An 18951-nucleotide genomic window follows, 5' to 3' on the forward strand; every position below is an offset into this window, starting at 1 on the left:
TACAGAACACTCCACACAGTTACAATGCCCCCCCACCTTCCGTCAGGCTTGGGCCCAAGCAACTGAAGGGAAGAGCTTGGCATGCCTCCCTCCTATTGACCTGAAAATCCTATTAATGCCACAGAAGTGTTATCCAAGCTTCAAAGCCCTCACACAATGCTCACTTGAGCTAAGCCTCTAATACATACAAGGGGTTATTGAGAGGGGCTACTACCTTGTCTACAAGGTATCTTATGTGAAGCCATTTGTTGGAAAAATGGAGTGAAAACAACTAAAATATTTCTACTCAATTTCAGGAGAGGGAACAGGATTATACAAAATGTTTTACTCCATATTCTTCTGCAATATTAAAATATTTTACAAGTGGGGTGCCTGGGTGGCGCAGTCGTTAAGCGTCTGCCTTCAGCTCAGGTCACGATCCCAGGGTCCTGGGATTGAGTCCCACATCTGGCTCCCCGCTCTGCGGAAGCCTGCTTCTCCCTCTCCCACTCCCCCTGCTTGTGTTCCCTCTCTTGCTGTCTCTCTCTCTCTGTCAAAATAAATAAATAAAATCTTTTTAAAATATTTTACAATTAATGTAAAATTTACATATATAAATTTTTTAATAAACTCTCAATGCTCTAGACCTGCACTGTCCAATATGGTAGACTCTAGCCACATGCTGCTATTTAAATTAAAATTAATAAATTTTAAAAATCATCAATAGTTGGGGCACCTGGGTGGCTCAGTCGTTAATTGTCTGCCTTTGGCTCAGGTCATGATCCCAGGGTCCTGGGATCAAGCCCCGCATCAGGCTCCCTGCTCAGCGGGAAGACTGCTTCTCCCTCTCCCACTCCCCCTGCTTGCGTTCCTGCTCTCGCTGTGTCTCTCTCTCTGTCAAATAAATAAATAAAATCTTTTAAAAAAAAAAGATTTAAAAAATCATCAATAGTACTAGACATGTCTCAAGTATTCAATAGCCACATGTGATAGTGGCCACCAACTTGGACAGGAAGGGCATAGCAAGGACATATATAGAACATTTCGCTCTTTGCAGAAAGTTCTATTGACAAAGCTGTTCTAGACTCTGAGGGAAAAAAACCCTACAGACCACAAGCCAGAGTTTGAAAGAGATAGCCCCTGCCTGAAGACTTCTCTTCCTCAAACACCCACTACCCTCCCCACACACACTCCAGAGCTGCAAGCCAGTAAGTTAAAAGAAAGGCCAGTAACATGCAGGTCATCCCAAATGGCCAGTCATTGACTCTAAATGTTTTTCTCCCCACTGCCAGTATCATAATATTTGACATACATGGTGATTGACTTAACCATGAAAGTAGCCCATCGTACAGCCTAACTCTAGAATGGATACTTTCACAGCGGAGTCTACAGTGTGTGTCCACTCTGTGATAATCATCAAACTGTGTATGTAGGACTTCTGCACTCTGCTGTATGTATGATATAATTCATAAAAATACTTCTCCGAAAGAGACTTCTTCTCTTTTCCACTTTGTGGCTTCAGAAACCACCACACCCCTCCAGAATGACTCATCTCCTTGATCCATGGACCACATGCTGGTCAGGCGCGGGAGCCTGTCAGGCTGACTCCCTCTGGGTGAGAGCTCTACGGGGCCTCCAAGGCAGCCTTAGCAGCAGCCCCCTCCATCAGAAAGAGCCCCCCACATCCTGTGTCCAGCACACAATGAAACGGAGAGGATGGGCACAAAAGGAAAGGACCGGGTGAGGCTCACAGGCCATACAAGGTCGAAGGGTGAGAGGCGTCAAGTGGCCTTTTTATAAAAGCCCCAGTACTGTCGCTGCTTTTCCAGAAAAGACTTTCCACAGAGGAGAACACAATAGATTCATCTCATTAAGTAAACCTCCTCCCACAACTTGACTTGCCTTTTCAAAATACGTGAGTGTAAGTGCCTCTCAAATAAGCCTGCACTGCAGGGAGAAGCACAACGAAGGGGGAGAAGGAAGCTTTCTGCAGATGGGCTTTCTTGATTGACCAAGGTTACACTATTGCTTAAGCCTGCACTGTGCAGTGGGGCAGCCACGTCATAGCCACACAGCACTAGCTGGCACTTGAAAAGTGCCTAGTGTGGAGTGAGATGTACTGCAAGTGTAAAAAACACACTGGGTTTTAAAGGCTATGCCCCCCAAAAAAGAATGTAGATTCTTTCAAAAGTAATATTTTACATCAATTGCTTGTTGAAATAATAACACTTAAACATATTGAAACTAATTTCACCTCTTTTTTTAAAGATTTTATTTATTTATTTGAGAAAAGAGAGAGAGAGCATGAGTGGGGGAAGGTCAGAGGGAGAAGCAGACTCCCTGTGGAGCGGTGAACCTGATGTTGGACTCCATCCCAGGACCCCGGGATCATGACCTAAGCTGAAGGCAGACACTTAACCTACTGAGCCACCCAGGCAACCCTAATTTCACCTTTTAATTGTAATTACTACAAAATATAATTACATATGTGACTTGCACTGGTGGCTCACATTACATTTCTAACAGGCAGCAACGACTTAAAGAATCATCGGGGATCATAATTCAATCATTTATCTTAGTTGTTTTTTTGGTGTCAGGACACCTAGTTCCACGCCCAACTCTGCAACTACGCTGCGGTCATACAGAAGTCAGTCTCACGTCCAAGAGAGCTGTAGTCCTTCATCTACAAATGCACCAGGGGTGGGGGCATTCACACTACAGCGGGCACCTTCAACCTTTCTACCAAAGACATTTCTACAGTAATCCAAGCCACCATGGTCCTCATGTTTGAATACTGATTGCCAAATAAATTAACTGATCTTAGTAACTTTGTTAATGACCAAAAAATCAACATAAGACAAATGTCCAAAAAGAAATATTTATAACATTAAATATACATAAACGCCTATAAACCCAGAAATAAAAGATGAATACACCAAACACAAGAGGGGGGAAACCTCTATAAAGTATGTGAACAAACTAACTTGAAAATATACTCTACTGCTTTAGTCTAATAATAGCAAATAAAATATATATCCAAAAGGCAGAGATTAAAAAAACGGACAATGCTTAGTGTTGGTGAAGTTATGGGCAAACAGGCACTTACAAACCACTGTGGGGAATAAAAGAGGTGCAAAGTAGCTGGAGGCAGTCTCACAGCCTGTATCAAAATAAGTATTTCTAACATTTGACCTGGGACTTTTACTTCCAGAATTGATCTTAGGCTAGGTTAATATGGGCAACACACAGACACTCATTTACAGTAGAATTTATATTAGCAAAAAAGTAAAAACTAACCCTGTAACATTCAGCATTAAATAAATTATATACAGATAAAGCAAACAGAGCAATTTTTAACAATTATTGAATAGCAAAGTGGATATGTGGGTATTCTTTTTTCCATAATTTCTACTCTTCTGCGTATCTGAGAATTTTTATAAAAATTTGGGGAGAAGTTAGTTATATTCCATACAACAGGCATTAAAGACAAAGCCGATTTCTTCTTGTTCCAATAGTTTCAAAGGCTGTATTGCCCATAGTCCTCTAGAGGAGGGACCAAGAGCAAAAAGCCAAGTGCTGGGAAGCTGCTGGCATCGCTCCTCCCTCACACATACCCAGTCATTTGTGACAACATGACACGGACATCTGACCCAAAGCGACCACCAACTGGCTTACCAGCACCTGCTATACCTGCAGCCTGGCTTGTACAGAGGAGACAAGCCCAGCAGACTTCCTTTCCTGAAAATTGGACCTAAAATGTGGGAACCATAAGTCAGTAATGAGCACTGGAGTTGAAAGATGATGCTGCTGGGGTTCGCAGCCATGTGCAAGAAAAAGAAGCAGAGGAGAGGAAAAGTGAGCAAGGACAGGCAGGGGGAATATACGGCACAGACTAATATAACCAGGTATAAAGGTCAGACTGCACAGCCCCAGAATGAAAGTTCTGTCAGCTTTCTGGTTCCCAGCACGACTTTACCTTGGGCCCAAATACAATTAGCTTCCTGCCCTTAGAGCCGTTGACATCCTATTAACTTTTTCTGAACCCCTAGATACCTGGGGACCATGTAATGGGTCCCTACCATTCTAACAATTCTGATATGCATTAAAGCTTCTAAATTCATAAATCTGAATTAGTACTTCAAAAAACTACTGCAGGTGAAGGGGCACCTGGGTAGCACTCCAAAAAAAATTCATGCCTCAGAAAGTTTCTTATAAAAAATGTACATAAGTCACCCCAAAGTAAAATTCTGGAATTAAAAAATTAAGACTAGCTTAAGGGATGCATTACTTGAAATAAAATAACATTCTACCAGACAGGGTTCAAGACGGCAACTTACAAGGATCCTGAACTCTCCTCTTCCCAGGAACACAACAAATCTAAGCTACACAACAATTTCCTTTGAAAAGGACCCAAAAGCCAGCTGAACAGCTCCTCCACAACAAAAGATAAAAGGGCCACGTGGAGTGGGATAGGAGAGGCAGAGACAGTCTCGTAAGAAGCCCAACCCAAGGCATGGTGACCCACAGCCTCATCATAACACAGATCTTGTTCCCAAGGACCAAGGGATTTGTGCCCCCACATCAGGCACCCCAACCCCACAGAACTATACTAGAGAAAAAAGTCCCCCCCACCAAGTGTTTGGCCTCAAAAACCAATGGGCTTATTTCCAGGAGAACCATAGGGTTATGTGGAACGAAAAATCCACCCTTAAAGGGCTCGTGCACAGACCCACAGACCCTGGGACCCAGCACAAAAGCAATAGTTGGAAAGGCACCTAGCATATGCAAAGGGGACTCACCTATTAGTTTTAAAGCATCTGAGGAAAGGCAGGAACTTGTTGGGACTCTCTCTGAAGACAGAGGCACTAGCAGGTGCCATTTTTGTGTTCTCCTTCTGCCTCGTTGGTGCCAGCTTTGGCAAGCACCATTTTTTAACACCCTGCCCCCAGCCTACTATCTCAGGTGGGAATGCCCTGCCCCCACCTCCATAGGATACTGCCCTGGCCTGCCCTGCCATTGCCAGCAGGCATACAAAGCCCACCCAGGAGATGCCCCTGGCTCTGGTGACCAGAGGGGATTGTGTTTCTGGGCCCCATGGGTCTGAAACAATCAGAGAGACACTCCCTGGCAGGCTACCACTCCCAGAGCACTGTGCAAAAGAAGATGGAAGCACATGTGAAAAGGCCTATTTTCTTGTTCTGGAGCTTCAGCCTGAAAGCAGGCTATTATGATTACTTATCAATAATTGCTTTCAATGTAAATGAACTAAGTTCTCCAATCAAAAGAGTAGCTGAACAGATAAAAAGATAAGACCCATCTACATGCTGTCTACAACAGACTCACTTCAGATGTAAGGACACACACAGAACAAAAGTGAAGGGATGGAAAGAAAAGACACTCCATGCAAAAAGAACCCAAAGCTGGGTAGCTATACTTCTATCAGACAAAAGAGACTTTAAAACAAATATTGTAATAAGAGACAAAGAAGGGCATTACATAATGATAAAGGGGTCAACCCAATAAGAGGATATAACATCTGTAAATATTTATGCACCCAACATAGAAGCACCTAAATACATAAAGCAAATATTAACAGAGCTAAAAGGAGAAAATGACAGCAATAATACAATAATAGCAGGAGGCTTTAACATCCCACTTACATCAATGGATGAATTATCCAAACAAAAAATCAGTAATTCCACTATTGGGTATTTACCCAGGGAAAACACTAACTCATAAAGATACATGCACCCCTATGTTTATTGCAGCATTATTTACAATAGCCAAGACATGGAAGCAACCTAAGTGTCCATCAACAGATAAATGTGTAAAGATGATGTGATGCACACACACACACACACACACACACACACACACACACAGAGGAATATTACACAGCCATAAAAATGCATGAGATCGTGCCATTTGAGACAACATGGATGGACCTATAGGGTATTATGCTAAGTGAAATAAGTCAGACTGAGGAAGACAAATATCATATGATTCCACTCATAAATGGAATCTTAAAAAATGAATAAACAAAAAGCTATACATACAGAGAACAAGCTGATGGTTCCTGGAGGCAGGGAGGTAAAATGGGTGAAGGGGAGAGGGAGATAGAGGCTTCCAGTTATGGAATGAATAAGTCAGAGGAAGAAAAAGCAAAGCATAATGAATACAGTCAGTGATATTGTAATAATGATGTAATGGCACAGATGGTAACTCTACTTGTGGTGAACATAGCATAATGTATAAACTTGTCAAATCACTAAGTTGTACACCTGAAACTAATGTAACATTGTGTGTCAACTATATTCAAAAAAAATGTAGCTCTCTCATGAAAAGAAATTAAATCTAAACATGTTGCTGTTCTTTAATCAATTAATTAAAAATAATTTTAAAAATAAGAAAATTGATAAGGAAACATCAGCCTTAAAAAATACTTTATACCAGGGGCACCTGGCTAGCTCAGTCAGTTAAGCACCTCAGGTCTGACCTCAGGGTCGAGAGTTCAAGCCCCACATTGGGCTCCAGGCTGGGCATGAAGCTTACTTAAAAAAACAAAACACTTTATACCAGATGAACTCACAGATATGTACAGAATATCCCAACCAAAACCAGTAGAATACATATTCTTCTCTAGTGCACATGGATAATTCAGAATAGATCATATGTTAGTCCACAAAACAAGTCTCAGTCAATTTAAGAACATTAAAATCATATCAAGCACCTTTTCCAACTATAATGGTATAAAACCAAAAAGTCAATATAGAAAGACAATGGGAAAAATCACAAATATGTGACGATAACACAACATGCTACCAAACAACCAATGGGTCAAGAATAAATCAAAGGAGAAATAAGAAAATAATACATGAAGACAAATTCAAAGGGAAATACAACAGTCCAAAATCTACAGAACGCAGCAAAGCAGTTTTAAGAGGGAAGTTTATAGTGATACATACCTACCTCAAGAAACAAGAAAAATCTCAACTAAACAATCTAACTCTATACCTAAAGGAACTAGAAAAAGAACAGACTACTCTACAAAGTTAGTAGAAAGAAGGAAATAAAGACCAGAGCAGAAATAAACAAAAGAGACTAAAAAGACAGAAAAGATCAATGAAACTAAGAGCTTGTTCTTTGAAAAGATAAAATTGACGAACTTTAAAACCAAACTCACCAAAAATGGGGGACAGGGGTTCCTCAAATAAATAAAATCAGAAATGAAAGAAGAACAGTTACAACTGATACCACAGAAATATGAAGGATCATAAAAGACCACTAAGACAATTATATTTCAACAAATTGGACAACTTAGAAGAGATGGATAAATTCCTAGAAACAATCCTCCAAGACTAAATCATGAAGAAACAGAAAATCTGAATAAACTAATTACTAGAAAGGAGATTGAATCAGTCATTAAAAACCTCCCAACAAACCAAAGTCTAGACCCCAACAGTCCACTGATGAATTCTACCAAATATTCAAACAAGATTTAATACCTATCCTTCTCAAGCTCTTCCAAAAAATTGTAGAGGAGGAAATGCTTCCAAACTCACTTTACAAGGCCAGCATTACCCTGATACCAAAACCAGACAAGGACACTACAAAAAAAGAAGAAAAGGGGGAGAGAGGGGGAGGGAGGGAGGGAGGGAGAGGGAGAGAGAGAGAGAGAGAGAGAGAGAGAGAGAGAGAGAGAATTATAGGCCAATATCCCTGATGAACAAAGATGCAAAAATCCTCAACAAAATATTAGCAAACCAAATTAAACAATACATTAAAAGGATCATACATTATGATCAAGTGGGATTATCCCAGGGATGCAAGAATGGTTCAATATTCACAAATCAATCAGTGTGTTACACCACATAAACAAAATGAAGGACAAAAATCATATGATCATCTCAACAGATGCAGAAAAAGGATCTGACAAAATGCAACATCCATTTATGATGAAAACTCTCAACAAAGTATAGAGGATACATACCTTGATATGATAAAGACCAACTATGACAAATGCACAACTAACATCATACTCATCTGTGAAAAGCTGAAAACTTGCCTCTAAGATCAGGAACAGGCAGAATAATTGAACAAGATCTTGAATAAGATCAAGATGATTACTCACTCTCACTACCTTTATTCAGCATAGCATTGGAAGTCTTAACCAAAGCAATTAGGCAAGAAAAAGAAGTAAAAGGCCTCCAAACTGGAAAAAAAGAAGTAAAACTCATTCTTTGCAGATGACAGGATACCATACTTAGGAAACCCTAAAGATTCCATTAAAAAAGTGTTAGAATAAATGAATTCAGTAAAATTGCAGGACACAAAATCAATATACAGAAATCTGTTGCATCTACACACTAATAACTATCAGAAGAGAAGGGTTTGGTGTTTTTTTTTTAAATCCCATTTACAACTGCAACAAAAAGAATAAAATACCTAGGAATAAATTTAACCAAGGTGGTGAACGACCTGTACACTTTGATACACCTTAATAGAACTTTAAGGCATTGATGAAAGAAGTTAAAGAATACACAGATGAATGGAAAGATAGTCCACGCTCATGGATTTAAAGAATTAACACTGTAAAAATGTCCCCACTACCCAAAACAATCTAGAGATCCAAGGCAATCCTATCAAAATCCCAATGGCGTTTTTCATAGAACTATAACAAACAATTCTAAAAAGCTAAAGGGTTCTCTTTTTTTTATGTTATGTTCATCACCATACATTACATCATTAGTTTTTGATGTAGTGTTCCATGATTCATTGTTTGCGCATAACACCCAGTGCTCCATGCAGAATGTGCCCTCTTTAATACCCATCACCAGGCTAACCCATCCTCCCGCCCCCCTCCCCTCTAGAACCCTCAGTTTGTTTTTCAGAGTCCATAGTCTCTCATGGTTCGTCTCCCCCTCCGATTCCCCCCCTTCAATCTTCCCCTCCTACTATCTTCTTCTTCTTTTCTTTTCTTTTTTTTTTTTAACATATTGAGAAAGAAGAACGAAGCCAGAGGTATTATGCTCCCTGGTTTCAACCTATGGTACAAAGCTATAGTAATCAAAACACTACAGTATTGGCAAAAAAAAAAAAAAAAAACAGACACACAGGTCAACAGAACAGAGTCCAGAAATAAACCCATACATATCTGATCAATCAAATTTATGACAATGGAGGCAAGAATATACAATTGGGAAAGGGCAGTCTTTTCAATAGCATTGGGCAAAATGGATAGCCACATGCAAAAGAATGAAAATGGACCACTATCTCATACACACACAAAGATTATCTCAAAATGAATTAAAGACTTGAATTTAAGACCTGAAACTATAAAATTCCTAGAAGAAAACATAGGTGGTAAGCTCCCTGACATTTTTCTTAGCGATGTCTTTTTTTGGAGCTGAAGCCAAAGGCAAGGGAAACAAAAGCAAAAAGAAACAAGTGGAACTACATCAAACTAAAAAGATTCTGCACAGCAAAGGAAACCATCAAGAAAATGACAAGACACCTACCTACTTGCAAATGATATATACAATAAGGGATTAATATCCAAAATATATAAAGATCTACAAACTCAATAATAAAAAAACCACTCAAATGAAAATGAGCAGAGGATCTAAATATACATTTTCCAAAGAAAACATATAAATAGTCAAGAGACACATGAGATGTTCAGTATCACGATCAGGGAAATGCAAATTAAAACCACAATGAGATATCACCTCACACCTGTCAGAATGGCTAAAATCAAAAACTCAAGAAACATCAAGTGTTGGGGTGCCTGGGTGGCTCAGTCATTAAGTGTCTGCCTTCAGCTCAGGTCATGATCCCAGGGTCCTGGGATCGAGCCCCGTGTCCGGCTCCCTGCTCAGCGGGAAGCCTGGTCTCCCTCTCCCACTCCCCCTGCCTGTGTTCCCCGTCTTGCTGTGTCTCTCTCTCTGTCAAATGGCAAGGATGTGGAGAAAAGGGAACCCATGTTTCACTGTTGGTGGGAATATAAATTGAAGCAGCCACTCTGGACAACTGCATGGAGATTACTCAAAAAATTAAAAATAGAAATATCATACAATCCAACTATTTCAAGGTTTGGTTATTTACCCAAAGAATACAAAAAACACTAATTTAAAAAGATAGATACACCCCTATGTTCACTGAAGCATTACAACCTAAGTGTCCACCTATGAATAAATCAATAAAGACGACATAGTACATGTATACACACACACACACACACACACACACACACACACACACACACACACACAATGGAATACTACTCAGCCATAAAAAGGAAGATCTTGCTACTTGTGACAACATGGACGGACCTTGAAGGTATTATACCAAGTGAAACATGCTGGACAAAGACAAATACCATATGATTTCACTTATAGTGGAATCTAAAAAACAAAACAAACTAAACTAATCTGAACTCATAGATACAGAGAACAGACTAGTGGTTACCAGAGGGGAGGGGGATTCAGGTGGGCAAAATTGGGAAAGGGGCTCAGTTGTATGGTGACGAATGGTAACTACATTTATGGTGATCATTTTGCAGTGTATACAAATACCAAATTATAATGTTGTGCACCTGAAACTTATATAATGTTATATACCAATTTTACCTCAATTAAAAAAAAGGGGGGGCACCAACATCCTAACAAGCTCTTCACATTGCATATCAGGTAAAAAAAAAAAAAAAAAAGGCAATCTCTGTTATAAAAGCTCAAACATCTGTCTACTAGGACCAAGCACGATGGATACATAGCCAGTAATGATAGTTTCTACCCTAAGGGGAAGGCCCTGGAATCAGAACTTTTCCCAAAGGAGATAGGCCCCTGAGCTCAGTCCTAAAGAAGTGTGCTCAGTGAAAAAAGAGAGGCACAGGAGAAAAAGCGCACTTGAGGCCCCAGGAACATGGCAATGTTGGCCTTCTCTCCCAGATTGGTTCCTCTTTTAAAACAAGCTCAAGGCCTAAAATTTGGGTAAACACAATGCAGTATGCATGTGAATACAGAATTCATATTTTAGTTATTCAGAAACACAGTATCATATAAAGGTAAGTTCCCCTGCAGATTTCTAGGGCTAACAGATATGAAAGCTTGAGAACATCACGCTCAAATACAACACCACTCAAATGCCTTCAGGAAACCCACTTTTACTCCCATTATTTTGAAGTTGCCATTACCATATTTTCCCCTTCTTTATGATCCCACAGCCGTCGATCCAAGAGGCTTTTCTCTTCTTTCTTAATTCTTCAAAAACCCACTCCTATTCTGTCAAGCCCACCATTCTGAAGGGACTTGCCCTGGATGCTCACAGGAAAGCTAAGTGGCCATGTGAAGAGTGTCCTTTATGGGAGCACCTGGGTGGCTCAGTAGGTTAAAAGGCTGCCTTTGGCTCAGGGTCATGATCTCAGGGTCCTGGGACTGATCCCCATTTAGGGTTCCTTGCTCAGCAGGGAGCCTGACGCTCACCCTGCTCTTGTTTTCTCTCTCTCTCTCAAATAAATAAATAAAATCTTAAAAAGAAAAGAGTATCCTTTATGAAAAAAAATCAATGGAAAAGAATTAAATAGAGATTGTATTTCTAGCAAGTACTTTTAAGAAGGAATCTGGTAATTATTAGGAAAAGATGGGAAAACAATGGCCCAATGTCCCTGAAATTGAAATACATATATTTGGTCTGTTGAAATCCAAGACAGAAAATCAACCAGGTTTTAGGGAATTAATTTACATTCCCCAGCCCCATCTTGTAAATGGATGTTCCCTGGAATCACCCATGGGGCCAGAAAAGAGAGAGCAGAGAGATAGAAAGAAAGGGGAGGGGGAAGGAAGGGGAGGAAGGGAGAGGAAAAGTGAGTAAGGGGAGAGGGGAGAACAGAGAGGAAAGGGAGAGGAATGAAAGGAAGGAAAGCAGCACTATTCCAGAGGCAGAGATGCGTGTTTTCTGAGGTGCTGAGGGTGGGGGATAGACAGGAAGGGCTTTCTATCCTGTGCCAATTCCTGTGGTCATTAAAGTTTGCCAGCCCTCATCTAATTCCTTATCAACCTCCCTCAAGGGAAGCAGAAATCAACTGACTCACTAATCCCAGCTCCTTCTTGAAAGACTGTACTCCTCATGAAAGAACCAGGGCCAGACAGGCATAGTCAATTCCAAACTTCACTTAACATTAGGTGAAAGCAGAATAACGCTCCAACACATGGCGTGAGATACACATAACTCTAGCCCTTGACCCTGGACAACTAATATGCAAGTCAAGCAGAGTCACTGTGCCCAACACAAAGTACACTTTTAAAATATATTTTTATACTCCTTCACCAGGCAGCCACACACATCCACATGCCTGTAAAGGTCAAAGGCTCAGTTAATTGCACCGTTCTGTGACCAAAAGGAAGCTGACAAAAGCGCCCTGATTCCTTCTTTCAAGAGGTTCTAAAGGAAAAATCCTGACACTGGAATTGTCGCTGGGGGGCAGGGCAGGTCGGCCAACACCTCAGTGGCACAGAGACACAAAGCCACCCCCCAAAAGGTGCTTCTAACTATAAATAGCAAACATTAACATGTCTATAGATTGCTGATAGCCTATCAATGCAAAGGTAGGCATAAATGTTTTTCGGGTTTTTTTTTGTAATAAAAAATAGCAGAAGTTTTAAAAGACCAGGTAGGGGCACAAACCAGAAAAATTTAGATGGAATTTAGGCTGTGAAACCGACACAGCCTAGCAAACTCTGAGCTCTAGCGTTTCCCCTCTGGAAACGGCGCTTTCTCCACGCATCAGGAATCCTCCAAGCACCTGTCGCCGCCCGGAGACACCCCTGGGGACAAGAACACACACATCCTCACGCCCTGCAGGCAGCCTGGCCAGGATGCGCAACGGATCCTCGTTACTGGGGTAGCATCTCGGCTACTTACTGACTGTGACCAGGGGCAAACTGCTTAACCTCAGTTTTCTCGTCCATAAAGTGGGAAGAGTTAAGAATACAGTTCTGCAGAATCTTTGCCAGACTTCATTTCACCCAACGCCTAGCACGTCTATTTGTATTTGCCGGAAGGCCTGGCATCACTCAACTAATTCCACAAACCGCATTTCCACCGCAGCCTACACTGTCGGTTGTTTTTTTTGTGTGTGTTTTGTTTTGTTTTGTTTTTTAGATTTTATTTATTTACTTGAGAGAGAAAGAGACAGAGATAGCGAGAGTGAGCAGGAGCTGGGAGGAGTGGGAAGAGAAGAAGCAGGCTTCCCGCTGAGCAGGGAGCCCGATGTGGGGCTCGATCCCAGGATCCTGGGATCATGACCTGAGCCGAAAGCAGACGCTTAACCGACTGAGTCACCCAGGCGCACCACCTTGCTGGTAAGCACGAAGTGAAACAAAACCGCACTCTATAGTGTGCTTCAACCTGCAAAGCCACGCCGCTACTGGGCGCTCCTACAGGCCTGGCCCCTTTCACAGAGAGGTGCAAGGACGCACGGAACCCTCGAAGGTGGGAGGGTGGCATTCCACCATGCCGGTTCCACCTCTGGAAACTGACAGCGACCTGGGCTCCCAAGCCAAGGCGGCGACGCACGGGCCCCACACTCTGGAGTACCGCGAGCCCGGGTCTCCTCCAGCGCCGTGGCAAGAACGCGGCGGGTCGGTGGGTCGGGGTCGTTTACCTGCCAATGATCACCACCTCGCCGGTCGCTGGGGACGCCATGGCCAGACGCCTAGGTGGCCCGGGAGCCGCACCGTAAGTGCGAAGAGCTGTGCGCGACAGGACTCTCGGGCGCCGCGCGCTGCGCCAGATCCCCGCGCCTGGCGGGGCGTGACCCGCGCCGATTGGCTTGGCACCCGAGCCCGGGGCGGGCACGCGGGACGGATAGGCTACTGGACGGCCGGCGGGGCGGGCCCACCGCCTCGGTCCCCATTGGGTGCGTGGCAGGCGGAGCCTCCACCCGGACACCCAGGCGCAGACCCGGAGCAAAGGGGAGCAGGCGGGGCTGGCCGGCTGGAGGACCCGCTGCGGGGGAAACGCTGGATGGAAAGCACGAAGACCCAACCCTTCGGACTTCGGCAATTCATTTTTTCATATTTTAGTTTCCAACTGTACACCCTAAAATCAGTGTACATAGGAGGGGGCACCTCCAGGCTGGCACAAGTCTTGATCGCTAAAGGACCTCAAAGAAACTTGCAGTAGAATTTCCTCTTTGAAAATATTACCACCTCTTCAATACATACCCCGTTCAGGCCTTTATACCGAGGGTGGTTATTGCTGAGTTTACACTCATAATTCGTTTCTAGAAAGATCCTCGCTGCCTTTCTCCACAGATGAGAACTGAGACCCAGGAACTTTGGGAAAGCAGGAAAGCTGCAAATGTATTTATCTGTGACACTGGAAGACGTGTTTGATCCCACTATACTATGCTAAGGGGACTGTGAGGTATGGGAGTTATTTGAACTGTACTTCCTCCTTCAAGAGGCAGAGTCGGTTTATGTATGACAGAAAGGAAATGTCCAGGAACAAACAAACAGACCAAGAGGAAAGGGCATATACATCTCATGACAGTTTGTGTCCACACAGCACAAGCTGGGAAGGAAAATACCACAGTCATCCAATTCAAGAGGACTAGAAAGTACTCAAACTGAAAACATGCACAACATTGACCTACTCAGATGACAAATGGAGCTCTTCCTTTGTTTTCCCCGTCAGAACGTGGAAAGAAGATTGTCAGAGGGAGGGGTAGGCTTTAAAGAACAATTTCACAACGTTTCAATAAACACATGGAACAAGGTGCTCAACTCACTTAAGAGAAGAAAAATGAAAAGTAATACAAAATAGATAACTCATCTTCCACCCACCAAATAGGCTAAAATTACAAAGATTGATAAAATATCCATATTGGCAATGAGGTGTTTCAGACCTGCAACCCTTTAATACACAGTTGAAGGCAGGCTTATATTGGCACAGCCTTTCTGGAAAAAATGCTGTTGGGAGAGCAGTCAGCCATGAGCCCTCAGCATTCCTGAACTTTCTTGCTGAGTGTAGCAGACTGCAAGACATGCCCATCTGATGCTAAGTTGTTTCTGTAGCTATGCACCCAGGCAGCTAAATAGATCAAGGCTCCTGCAGAGTGAGTACCTTGTAACTGCTCCCTCCTGGGGTAGAAGGGAACTGGCTTGTTTGCTGCTCACTACAGCATCAGCTCTATGCTCAACAAGTGCTGGTCCCTTGGCCTTGCAAAACCTGGGGTCATCTGGCCCTCCATGTAACCCTGTGGGAGTTGGGGCTCCAAGAGCAGGTGCAAATATGCTGAAACTCTGGCTATTGCTTTTGCTGTGACTAGTAGGGTCTTTTATCTCTAATCCAGGAGTCTCATGTCTTCTGTCGGCTTCCACAAAACTGGGGCAAGCTAACTCATTAGTTTATAGTAAGATGAAAATCTCAGGCCCCTTACAGTTCTTGACATACCAAAATTTAAAAGGCTTTTGCAATTCCAGTCCTAGAGATCTGTTATATAGAAATACAAGTGGACAGGAAGTTAGACAAAATGGTTTATTTCAGGAAATAAATAAAATAGAATAGAAAAATATCAAAATATGGAGAATCTTAACAATGTTAAAATAGACATTGAAAACATGATGAATATCTATCAATAAGAAACAGTTTTAAAGATTATGGTACAGAGGGCTTCTGCTTCTGTCCAAGAGGGAGTAACAGAAATCAGACTTAGAGTCCTGCCTTAAACAAGCTTAAACAAGCAGAACACCCCCCCCAAATATGGGGAAAATTGGCCTCAGATATTAGACAAGAGGGAGTCTCAGACTGTGATCCCATCCATAAATATACACAGTCTACTGATTTTCAACAAAGGTATAAAGGCAATTCAATGGCAAAAGATAGTCTTTTCAACAAATGGTACTGGAACAATTGGATATGCATAAGTAATGATAATAATAGCCCCTTACCATATATAAAAATACTAACATCCAAATGCATCCATGTGAAACCTAAAACCACAAAACATCTAAAAGAAAACATAGGAGAAAATTTTGTGATGCTGAGTTAGAGAGAGATTACTTAGATGTGCCACAAAAAGTTTAACAGGCAAATAAAAAGTTGGTAAATTAGACCTTATCAAATTTAAGAACTTACGCTTTTTCAAGACAATATCAAGAAAATGAAAAGATAAGCCACAAACTGGGGGGGGGGGAATATTTTCAAATTAGGTATCTATTACAGGTCTTGTTTACAAAATATATAAAGAGTTCTCAAACTCAATAATTTTTTCTTAAAGATTTTATTTATTTGACAGAGAAAGACGCAGTGTGAGAGGGAACACAAGCAGGGTCAGTGGGAGAGGGAGAAGCAAACTTCCCGCCGAGCAGGGAGACCGATGTGGGACTCGATTCCAGGACCCTGGGATCATGACCCGAGCTGAAGGCAGACGCTTAACGACTGAGCCACCCAGGCACCCACACAATAATAATTTTTAAAATGGCTTTTAAATTTAATTTTTTAAAACAGTGACAAGTTTTATGTTGTGTATACATTATCACAACTTTTTAAATGGCCAAAAGATTTATTTTCTTTTCAAATTTTTATTTAAATTCGAATTAGTTAACATACAGTGCAATATTGGTTTCAGGAGTAGAATTCAGTGATTCATCACTTACATACAACACCCAGTGCTCATCACAAGTGCCCTCTTTAATACCCATCACCCCTCTAGCCTATCCCTCAGCCTCCTCCCTCCATCAACCCTCAGTTTGTTCCCTAGAGTTAAGAGTTTCTTTATGGTTTGTTTCGCTCCCTCTCTTTTTGATGGCTGAGAAATATTCCATTGTATATATATATACACCATATCTTCTCTATCCATTCATCAGTCAATGGACATTTGGGCTCTCTCCATAGTTTGGCTATTGTTGATAGTGCTGCTATAAACATCAGGGTGCATGTACCCCTTCAAATCTGCATTTTTGTATCCTTCGCATAAATACCCAGTAGTGTAATTGCTGGGTCATAGGGTAGCTCTATTTTAAACTTCTTGAGGAAACTCCATACTGTTATCTAGAGTGGCTGCACCAGCTTGCACTCCCACCAACGGTGCAAGAGGGTTCCCCTTTCTCCACATCCTTGCCAACATCTGTTGTTTCTTGTGTTGTTAATTTTAGGCATTCTGAAGGTGTGAGATGGTATCTTATTCATAGGTTTTGATTTGTATTTCCCTGATGCCGAGTGATGTTGAGCATCTTTTCATGTGTCTGTTAGCCATTTGTTTTTTTTTTTTAAGATTTATTTATTTATTTGAGAGAGAGAGCACACTCGCATGAGAGGAGGGGAGGGCGAGAGGGAGAAGCAGACTCCCTGTTGAGCAGGGAGCCCATGCAGTACTCCATCCCAGGACTCCAGGATCATGACCTAAGCCTAAGGCAGTCGCTTAACCAACGGAGCCACCCAGGCACCCCTGTTAGCCATTTGTATGATCTTCTCTAGAAAAGTGTCTATTGGGGCACCTGGGTGGCTCAGTTGTTAAGCGTCTGCCTTCAGCTTGGGTCATGATCCCAGGGTCCTGGGATCGAGCCCCACATCAGGCTCCCTGCTTGGCGGGAAGCCTGCTTCTCCCTCTCCCTCTCCCACTCCCCTTACTTGTGTTCCCTCTCTCACTGTGTCTCTCTCTGTCAAATAAATAAAATCTTTAAAAAAAAAAGTGTCTATGCATGTCTTCTGTCCATTTCTTAACTGAATTATTTGTTTTTTTGGGTGTTGAGTTTGATAAATTCTTTATAGATTTTAGATACTAACCCTTTATCAGTTATGTCATTTGCAAACATCTTCTCCCATTCTGTAGGCTGCCTTTTAGTTCTGTTGATTGTTTCCTTTTCTGTGCAGAAGGTTTGTATCTTGATGAAGTCCGAATAGTTCATTTTTGCTTTAGTTTCCCTTGCCTTTGGAGATGTGTCTAGGAAGAAGTTGCTATGGCTGAGATCTGAGAGTTTGCTGCCTGTGTCCTCCTCTAGGATTTTGATGGTTTCCTGTCTCACATTTAAGTATTTCATCCATTTTGAATTTATTTTTGTGTGTGGTGTAAGAAAGTGCTCAAGTTTCATTCTTCTGCATGTTGCAGTCCAGTTTTCCCAACACCATTTGTTGAAGAAACTGACTTTATTCCATTGGATATTCTTTCCTGCTTTGTCGAAGATTAGTTGACCATAGAGTTGAGGGTCCATTTCTGTGTTCTCTATTCTGTTCCATTGATCTATGTATCTGTTTCTGTCCAGGACCATACTGTCTTGATGATTACAACTTTGTAATATAGCTTGAAATCCAGAATCATGATGTCTCTGGTTTTGTTTTTCTTTCTCAGGATTGCTTTGGCTATTCGAAGTCCTTTGTGCTTCCGTACAAATTTTGGGACTGTTTGTTCTTGTTCTGTAAAAAATGCTGTTGGTATTTTGATAGGGATTGCATTAAATGTATAGATTGCTTTGGGTAGTATAGATACTTTAACAATATTTGTTCTTCCAATTCATGAGCATGGAATATCTTTCCATTTCTTTGTATCTTCTTCAGTTTCTTTCATCAGTGTTTGATAGTTTTCAGAGTACAGGTCTTTCACCATTTTGGTTAGGTTTATTCCTAGGTATCTTATTGTTTTTGGTGCAATTGCAAATGGGATCAATTTTGATTTCCTTTTCTGCTGTTTTGTTACTGGTGTATAGAAATGGAACAGATTTCTGTACATTGATTTTATATTCTGTGACTTTGCTGAATTCATGTATTAGATCTAGCAATTTTTTTGGTGGAGTCTTTTGGGTTTTCTACATAGAGTATCATGTAGTCTGCAAATAGAGTTTGACTTCATTCATTCAGCCAATAAATACTTGCTTTGTGCCCCCACCCTATGCCAGTCACTTTGCCAGGTGAGAAGGATTAGATTGACAAGAACCTGCTCTCATGGAGTGTATATTTGGAAGTCAGCAAGAAATA

At 41.6% G+C, this 18951-nt stretch overlaps 1 protein-coding gene across 1 annotated transcript in view; it reads right to left on the reverse strand.

Annotated features, from left to right (window-relative positions):
• CRYL1 (crystallin lambda 1) overlaps positions 1 to 13767 on the reverse strand; it is a 146736-nt gene extending 132969 nt beyond the window's left edge. Inside the window, exon 1 of the mRNA XM_028107989.2 lies at positions 13640 to 13767. Coding sequence (XP_027963790.1) covers positions 13640 to 13680 — 41 coding nt within the window. The 5' untranslated portion in view covers positions 13681 to 13767. The remainder of the gene's footprint in view (positions 1 to 13639) is intronic.
• Between the last annotated feature and the right edge of the window lie 5184 nt (positions 13768 to 18951).

The sequence above is a fragment of the Eumetopias jubatus genome, unplaced genomic scaffold (genome assembly GCF_037043125.1).
Source record: "Eumetopias jubatus isolate StellerSeaLion01/CBP00866 unplaced genomic scaffold, mEumJub1_p1.0 scaffold_3, whole genome shotgun sequence".
NCBI classification, from domain to species: Eukaryota; Metazoa; Chordata; class Mammalia; order Carnivora; family Otariidae; genus Eumetopias; species Eumetopias jubatus.